Below are 9,734 nucleotides of genomic sequence, written 5' to 3' on the forward strand. Positions count from 1 at the left end.
TTGGATTTGGCTCAACCCAACATCTACGTGTATCTATGCATAAACTGCTGGGGCAGGTGAAGGCACTGGTCCTGCAGATCCAAAGATTCAGGATCTCCATGACACAGGGCAACAACAGGTTATCCAAGAGAATTCCTGGGGAGCATCCAGTACTGATCGCGCAGCAGAAGCCAGAGGACATGGACCAGGCCAATGACTCATTGCAATGAACACTTCCAAATAAAGCTGTGTGTACAAAAGGGCCTACTGTGTGAAATGCCTCAGCTTCCTCGGTGAGATGGCATCTTTTCTTTTCTTTTCTTTTACATTTCTATGCAATGCCCACAAACTCTTTTAAAGAAGCCAGCGTTGCTTTGATAGCAAAACCAGACAAATGTACAAACAAGAAGCTGTCTACAGACTGATGTCCTTGATGAACATAGGTTCAAGTGTTCTCACCAAAATACTTGCACTTGACTACAGGAACACAGCGGAAAGATCATTCTCTGGGGACATTTTATTGATTAGTGATTGATGTGAAAGGGTCCCAATGGCTGCGGGATGCACATCCCCTGAGCAGGTGATCTGGGGTGTACAAAAGCAAGCTGAACAAGCCACGGAGAGCAAGCCAGTAGGCAGCTCTCGTCCACTGACTGCTCTTTCAGTGCCTGCCTTCAGGTCCTGCCTTGAGTTCCTATTCTGACTTCCTTCAGTGAGCACCGTGTACGCCGAACCAACCATTTCCTCCCCAAGTTGCCTTTGATCTTTATCACAGCCACAGAGAGCAGACCAGAGAAAGAGTGCTCAGGACAAAAAGACAGATATTGGTCAAAGTGAGGATCCTGCAAGTGAACGAGAGACAAAAGGTGAATTTCTAGGAGGTTTTCCTACAGGAAGGCATTCTCCAGGTCATAGAGTTTGCTGAGTTCTCCGGGGGAGGCTGGGGCAGGCAGACTCACCAGCTGTGAGTGACTTATGAATAGAATGTACATCCCGGCTAGTGACATATTACAAGAATCACAAATGATTGTGAATCCGAGTCATACCTGGACTTGGAGACTAGGCTAAGAGGACCAAGACTTGAAGGCCCTGCCTCAAAAAAGAGAAACAATTTCAACCATTTGTAAGTAAATTTGTGTGTATGACAGATTATTATCATCAGTGCACATGTATTTGAATCTGTACAAATAAATAACGTACACAACAGGTACACATGTAATTAACACACACATAGACACACCACATACACACACACAGGCACCCACACAGACACAGACACATACAGATACAGACACACAGACACAGACAGACGCATACACACACAGACACACAGACACAGACACAGACACACACACACACACACACACACACACTCTCAAACACATAGTACTTCTCCTAAAACATGATCTGATATATCTTCTTCAATTGCTTTACCTCAATTCATGAAATCAGTTCTGTGCATTGCACTTCTGTACAAGAATAAAAGTGTGTTACTAAGGTGTTGGGGACACAGAGGTCTTTATGCTCACAGACATGCAGTAGGGGAACCCGGGATGTTAAGCACATGGGGTTATTCCTTCAACGGAAGGAACCCAACACATGTTTTCCTACCAGATGGCTAAAGTGGACCTGCTCTCTAACCTGGTGATCTTTGTGCCATCTGTGTGTCCAGGGATGTTCTGGCCCAGGACCCTCCCTCTGACCCTTCTAGTAAACTCATTTTTCTCAGTCAGTCTTTAGAACCTATCTTTATGGAAGCTGTCACATGTACCTTACAAAGAGTTTTGATGCAGTCACGTCTGATCTGTATTTAGCCAACTTGGTTCCGCAGAGAGATTTATGTGGGCTCTGTTTTGCTCACAGGGTTGGGTCTTACTCCTCAGAAGTATAGTTTTCACCAGATTGTACCATGTTTACATACGCCTAAATAGCAATTTGGGTCAGACATCAAGATTGAACCAACATTGACTACCAAGTTATGTTTTGCTGAACGGCCTCCTGAGCTTGTCTCTCTGTTGAAGAGAATCCCGCTCTCCACAACAACGATAGTCAGAGAAGATTTGTTTGTGCTGAAAGCCAACTAGAGACACAAGATATGGACACCACCTTAGTTAGGGTTTCTATTGCCATAAAGAGACACCATGACTAAGGCAACTCTTATACGGACACCATTTAATTGAGGTTGGCTTACACTTCAGAGCTTCAGTCCATTACCATCATGGCAGGAAGCAAGGCAGTGTGCATGCAGACATGGTGCTGGGGACCTGAGAGTTCCTGTTGATCTGAAGGCATCCAGGAGAAGTAGGCAGCCAGGATGGGACTCTCTTCCACACAGGATAGAGCTTAAGTACTAGGAGACCACAAAGCCTGCCCACACAGTAACACACTTTCTCCAACAAGGCCACACCTCTAAAGAGTGCCACTTCCCATGGGCCAAGCATATGTAAATTACCACAGACACAAAAGAAATGTCATCTTGAGTCTAATGCTATGGTGTCAATGAATGCTCATTCCTGGACTCTGGCAGAAATGACGAGGTCAGGAAGGAGTTAACTCTTCACGATCCAGTGGAGGGAACTTCTTCCCTGTGAAGCTTTTTTCTAGACAGACTCTGCCTGAGCCAGGTTGACTCTCCCAAGAGCCCTCCCCATGGCCCCCTTCATTTCCTTGTTGCGGAAGCTGTAGATGACTGGGTTGCACATGGGGGTGATGATGGTGTAGAGGAGGGAGAAAGGCTTGTCTTTGTCAGGTCCATGTGTACTGCGGGGATTCATGTAAGAGAACATGGCTGAGGTGTAGAAAAAGACAACCACGGTTAGGTGGGAGGCACAAGTGGAGAATGTCTTCCCCCTACCTGAGGAGGAGGAGGCCCTGCGGAGGATGGAGGCCAGGATTCGGGCATAGGAGGTGACGATGAGCACCATGGGACTGAGCAACACCACAATGGCATCAACAAAGATCAACTTCATGCTGAACTCGGGGTCCCCACAGGAGAGGGCGATCACTATGGGAGCCTCACAGAAGAAGTTTTCTATGTGGTTGTCTTTGCAGAAGGGATTCCTGAAAGACATGTACTCAAGAAGGATGCCATTGACCATCCCAAAGACCCAGGAAGAACACACCAGCCTGATACACACCTTGTGGCTCATGATCTGGGCATAGTTCAGGGGGTGGCAGATGGCAACGTAACGGTCATAGGCCATGAAAGCCAAGAGGATGCACTCGGCCACACCCACTAGAAAGACCAAGTACATCTGGGTCATGCAAGAGACAAAGGAGACCGTGTGGTTCTTGGTCACCAGGTGGACCAACATCTGTGGGATGGTGGTGGTGATGAAGCAGATGTCCAGGAAAGACAGGTGTCCGAGGAAGAAGTACATGGGGCTGTTGAGCTTGGGGTCAGTCCATGTGATGAGGATGATGAGGCCGTTCATGGCCATGGCGAGGCTGTAGAGAGCCAGGAAGAGGGTGAAGAGCAGTGCCCGGGTGGAAGGGGAGCTGTGCTCAAAGCCCACGAGGATGAACTCAGTCACTGTGCTGCCGTTCCTCAGGTCTGCTGTCTGGGGCCTGTGTGAGGGTGGGGGCAGGGAAATCACAAAGGAGGCCGTTGTGTGGAAGTCAGATGGTCACCTGGACCACACCCAGCAAGAGGCTTTCCCTGGGTGATGGTAAAAGCTTTAGAACTTAGCAAGCTCTGGACAATCTGTGTAGTGGGGACATAGTAATGACAGATGCCAGGGTCACCACAGGCTCTATGCATAAATTCTAAATCTAGAGTCAAGGGTGGTTCCCCTTGACTGTGGACTCACCGGATGCCCTGTGGCCTGTGTGTGCTCCCTTTGTCCACTTCCTCTTATTTCTCGCCCCATGAAGTACTAGCTTCCCTGTACCCCAATGGCAGTGCCTGGCAGTCATTTCAGTCATTCATGCTTTCCCAGCCAGACTTCCCTAGAAGTGCTCAACAGCCATGCTGTACACAAGTTAAGGGGGCATGGCTGGAGGAGACCCTTCAATACATGGCACGTTTCCTTTCCAATCTGTCTTACATATATATACCATCCAGCAGAAAGGATGTTGGGGAGAAGGGAGGTCAGCAACAGCTGCGAGGAGTGGAAGGAGAAACTGCTTGGGATGTCTTGTTTGTGAGAATAATCTATTTTCAATTAAACATAAAACCCAACCACATCTTTAAGAACGGGGCATGGATGAGCAAAGCTCACAGATGCCAGCCTTTCTGGGTCTGGGCCTGCAGAGAGCATTGAGTGCGTGCGTACTTGAGTCCTGTGAGGACAGAGTGTTTATTTTTACATCTTTGGAGACTTACTATGCTCTTTTCTCATTACGGTAACATTTAGGGAGTTCAGATTATGTTCAAATTAAATCCCTTGTACGCTCATCTCGTTTGGAGCTAAGATGTCGTCCCCCTCCCCGCTGCAGGTGCTTTAGATGCCAGGCTGTGCCTGCTGAAGCCCGTTCTTTAGCGCCCCCTTCTGTTTTTTCATCTTCTCTTTTTGCTGTATACTCATTTACCTGTGACACGAGCCCCCAACTCCTGCTAATTCTCACCGTTGTCTTCTCCCCTGGCTTTCCCATCTTTCCTGGTTACCACACAGCTATCGAAGTTGAATTGAAGGCTCTAACCTTCCAAGGTCTCATCCTCCCTTCTTGCTTCATGGAGGCTACCTGCCCTGTTATGGCCACCCCTTACGGGACTAGATTCCCTCCACGTAGGATTTTTTTGGTTGACCAAGGCATCAGCAGGACCTGTTCCTGTCATCTCCCCATGGGAGAGTTCTGTCATCTAGGGATACTCTTGTGGTCTGGAAAAAGAAGGAAAGGGAAGGGGAGACAAAGGGAGGGGAGGGGAACCAAGGGAAGGTAGAGGACATAGTTTAATACGGGCCCACAATCCTTCACTTGGCAGACATGTTGAGACTAAGGTAATGATTGGACAATGATGTATGTCATCAGTGAGCCACAATCCACAGAGTTCTCGGACTTGGCCTAGAAGAAGCTGGAATTTAACTCAAGGACTCACTGAGCCCCACTAAAGGTCAATGCTTGCCCGGAGTTCACTGAGTAGAAATAATCTGTGCCTGCCAGCATCTTGTGCCTTGTTAGGTACCTTAGGGCTGGCCAGTCAGGCACCTGTGTCCACTCACAGGATTTTGTGACTCGAGCTATGCCTACCTCATCTCGTGGCTCTGCTGCTCTTGCTGTCACTGAATTGCTGTCCCCAGAAACAGAGGTGGCATGCTGTTTGAGGAAGAGCTGCTCCAGGGAGGATGGTCTGAGCTGGTGGGCCAGTCTGGAAGACAGTGGTACCTGGTGAGCTGTCCAGTTCTTTGGCATCTGTGATGCCACAGAGGGAAGCCATCTTAAGCACGTCACCACAGTGCGTGTGCAGGGCAGCTTCTGGTGTAGGCGAGAGCTGTCTGCCTCCTGCTGCCATTTGCCGACATATACATTTTCTCTACCTGCCTTTGCTACCTGCCTTTTGGGCTGTGTATTTTGAACTTTTTGTCCTTTTACATTTTTTTTGGGTCCATGCCTGACTTAAAAACCCCATGCTCTGAAGGAATCTTAGAAAGGACTGGAAGAGCTTGAAGGGGCTCGAGACCCCATATGAACAACAATGCCAAACAACCAGAGCTTCCAGAGACTAAGCCACCACCCAAAGACTATGCATGGACTGACCCTGGGCTCCAACATCATAGGTAGCAATGAATAGCCTAGTAAGAGCATCAGTGGAAGGGGAAGCCCTTGGTCCTGCCAAGACTGAACCCCCAGTGAACGGGAGTGTTGGGGGGAGGGCGGTAATGGGGGGAGGCTGGGGAGGGGAACACCCATATAGAAGGGGAGGGGGATGTTGGCCTGGAAACCGGGAAGGGGAATAACAATCAAAATGTAAATAAGAAATACTCAAGTTAATAAAGATGAAAAAAGAAAGAAAGAAATAAGACATAAAATATTTAAGACTGTTTTTTGCATTTTCTTTTTAATTTTATTTCATTGTGTTTTTCAAAATTGTATTGTTTTGTCTATTTTGAAGTATAATATAAAGTAAATTATACTGCAAAAAAAACCCATGCTCTTTTTTTCATTTAAGAAATACAAAGAAAATGAAGATATTAATTCTCCTTCAGTTTCAGATGAATCCACACTATTCTCTTGCAAAAACAAAGCAAACAAACCAGATAGAAATAGCCTCACTAAAACAAATCACTTCTGACAATAAACTGTAGAAGTTTCAGTTACATCTTCTTAAAATAATCTCTCTCTCTCTCTCTCTCTCTCTCTCTCTCTCTCTCTCTCTCTGTGTGTGTGTGTGTGTGTGTGTGTGTGTGTGTGTGTGGTGTGTTTTGAGACAGGGTTTCTCTGTGTAGCACTAGTTGTCCTGAAACTCTCTCTGTAGACAAGGTTGGCCTCAAACTCACAAAGATCCTCCTGCCTCTGCCTCCTGAGTGCTGGGATCAAAGGTGTGTGACACCACCTTCCACCATCTCTTCAACTTATTTTAACATCCAAAATGTAATCAGAGTTGTTTGTCTTAACATAAATGATGATATTTAAATTGATGTCATTTTTTTCCGAAGGATACGCATGTAAACACTGTCATACATACTTGTGGTTTCTCTGGTAAGCTAGAAGAACATCATAATTGCCCTCTGCCGATCATAGAGAGAAAAGGCACCATCCTCAACTCTACTGACTCCCACTTAAAGTCAGAGGGTCTTTGGTCTCAGTTAAATTAGCAACAATTTTCAAAATAGTTTATGCATATCACGATGTTTGAGCCTCTATTTTATTACCTTAATGAGGTAATTCAATCTTATTGAACAGTCGTAGGTAATTCAGTTTTCACAATGGAGTCACACAGCTTTCAGTAGAGAAGGACAGAGAATGAATTTTCTGTAAATCTTGGGTGGTCATCATTGATTTAACTGACCCATGGTTTTGATAACATTTCAGAACCATCTGCAAGCAAAATACAAACTTCCCAAAGGTTCAAGAGCTTCTTTAAAGAGTAGCTATTTGTACTGGCAGATCAGTTACATGAGAATGTAGCATGGTCACCTTGATTACTACTGTCCCTTCGGTTAGCCGTAGGCTTAATGGATAGGAAAGTAAAAATCTAAACACTACTAGATGTTGTCTTAGGAGTATCTAGAGGAACAGAATAGATAGAATGATCAATATATTATGATTTATTAGATATATATTATCAATATCAATATATATTATGATTTATTAGAGTATGGTACAGGCTCCCATCCAGCTAGTCCAATAGCTGTTTCCCAACAGCAAGTCCAACAATCAAATAGCTGTTCATCCGTGAGGCTGGATGTCTCACGGAGTCAGCTGGTCTTTTGTCTATGACAGAGTCCTGAAAACCTAGGCACTATTATCAGTGAAGGAATGTCTCAGCCACAGGATAGATAAACTTGCCGTGGAGAATGAGAGGAAGGAGGCAGATAGCAAAAGTTTCTTCCTTTCATGTCCTTTATGATGGCTGCTATGAGAGGGTGTGACCTAGATTAAAGACCTTCTTACTTCAAATGATCTGGACTTTTAAGGTGGGTTTTCAGAACTCACATGATCTGGATTAAGAAAACTCCCTCACCCGTGCGCAAGGCTGCTTGGGTCATTAGTTAATTCCACATGTAGTCAAGCCTACAACCAATAACAGCCACCACAAAGGTCCTGATACTGTTTGCCAGGTGAAGGGCATTGTCACAATGTGTTACTCCTGTTCTGTGCCTGTCCTTCCGCTACACCATCTCGGGGGACAGGACAAATCTACCTAACCGGTGTTTGTAGAAAGGGAAACTCACCACTTGTCCACTGTTTTATTCTGATTCTCCTGGGGCATGGCTTTCTCTAGGACAGTGGTTCTCAACCTGTGGTGTCACGATCCTTTTGGGGGTTCAACCACCCTTTCACAGGGTGGCCTAAGACAACCAGAAAACACAGTTATTTACATTACAATCCGTAACGGCGGGAAAATGGCAGTTATGAGGTAGCAACAAAAGTCACTTTTTGGTTGGAGGTCACCACAACATGAGGAACTGCGTCAAAGGTCGCAGCACTAGGAAGGTTGAGACCCACTCACTGCTTTAGGGCATTCTGTGGCCCTATTTGGGAGGCTTTGTTGCTGTCTAGAGCTTCCAATGACTAGAGAACAAGGCTACTTAACTCCAGGTTTCCAGGCAGAGACACCAAGTAGATCTGTGATCTCAGTTAAATTAGCAACAATTTTCAAAGTCGCTCATACACACCATGCCAGGAAGCACCGGAGTCTCTTAACAGTGTTTAAATTTTCATTTTCCTACCCATTAAGCTTATGGTTAACCAAAGGGGCAGTAGTCAAGACTGCTGTGCTCCATTCACTGAACAAATCACTACTCTTTTGAGTGGCTCTTGTAGAGAGGATCCCCACTCTTCCATATTCTGGATTACAAAGTCTCAGGGCTCTTGAGTTTAGGGGAGGTCTCCATATAGGACCATGAGCTCAAAGAATGAAGTGTGATGTTGCAAACCAGACCTGTGGGGGAAATGTCTCATTGCAATGGGATGCTTGGATTCTTGTCATATTTACAAAGACAAGTCTTTCTGTTGTTCTCCCATCATGCTCTGAACACAGGAAACAAGGGAAATATAGCATCTTATTATTAGCTCATCGTTTAATAGTCAAGTAACCTGTTTTAGAATGAGGTCAGTTCATCTGAGCCTCACTCACATGGCCTCGTTGGCCTTGTTTAAATTATATCTATTATTTCTTCTAAAGCCTCAGTCTGCTATTTTTCAAGTAGTGTGTGCCTCTCATAGTCATGTTTACTATCATCTAACCCTATTTTTAATGTCTATTTAGGACTGTTATTCTTCCGATCAAACCCTTCACTTCATGGTATAGAAAATCATCGTTTTCTGGACAGAAAGCCCATATGGTAGCTCAAACTTGAGGCTCAAGAACCTCCATGAATTGGTATGTCGCAGGATATTTGATCACACTGTGGCCTTGGGATTGTGTTGTTTACTGGAAAAAACTGGTTTTAGCTGGGATGTGGCTCAGTCTCAGCACACACCTTTCAATCTGAAAGACAATAAACCAAATCCTCTTGCTGATTGCATCCTGTGGTCTCGGTCTGGTCATTGAGTTGTAGGGTCTCCATCCCGAGGGAAAGTTCTCCCTGAGAACTTTTCAATTTGGTGCGTTGGCCGGGAAGGGAGATCCTCCACCCAGGGACCACCGACCACCCACTGGGAGGTAAGCCGGCCAGCGTCTGTCTGTCTGTCTGATTCTGTCTCGTTCTGCCCTATTCTGTCTGTTCTGTGAGCGCTCAGCCAGGTTGTTTGGAATTTGGGCGGGACGAAGAAGGAGCTGACGAGCTCGGACTTCTCGCCCCGCAGCCCTGGAAGACGTTCCAAGGGTGTTAGGGGCCCGACTTTTCGGGGCTCAATCTGGGACTCTGGTTAGAGGAGGAGGATCCGGACATACGGCACTTCTGTCTGTAGTTTTGGCTTTCAGAGGGCCCCGGACTTTGCCACCTCCATCTGACTTTTTGCTTTCAGTTTGGTACCAAAGCCGTGCAGCACGCCTGTCTGTTGTTTGTTTGACTGTTGGTGTTGCTTGTTTTCTCTGTGTCCTAATCTTCCTTAGAACTAACATGGGACAGTCTCTAACAATGCCCCTAAGTCTCACTCTTGAAACCTGTCCTCCCGGCAGACCCAAACTCCCCTCTCATAGATCTTCT

At 46.0% G+C, this 9,734-nt stretch overlaps 1 protein-coding gene across 1 annotated transcript; it reads right to left on the bottom strand.

Moving 5' to 3' along the window:
- Positions 1-1,408: 1,408 nt before the first annotated feature.
- Positions 1,409-5,431, bottom strand: Olr1102 (olfactory receptor 1102). The gene is made up of 3 exons (XM_063264469.1): positions 5,305-5,431; positions 4,200-4,260; positions 1,409-3,546 (listed from the first exon to the last, which is right to left on the bottom strand). Exons 1-3 carry the CDS (start codon positions 5,429-5,431, stop codon positions 2,580-2,582), a joined length of 1,155 nt encoding a protein of 384 aa, XP_063120539.1. The 3' UTR covers positions 1,409-2,579.
- Between the last annotated feature and the right edge of the window lie 4,303 nt (positions 5,432-9,734).

Source organism: Rattus norvegicus, chromosome 7 (assembly GCF_036323735.1).
Source record: "Rattus norvegicus strain BN/NHsdMcwi chromosome 7, GRCr8, whole genome shotgun sequence".
Taxonomy (NCBI): domain Eukaryota; kingdom Metazoa; phylum Chordata; class Mammalia; order Rodentia; family Muridae; genus Rattus; species Rattus norvegicus.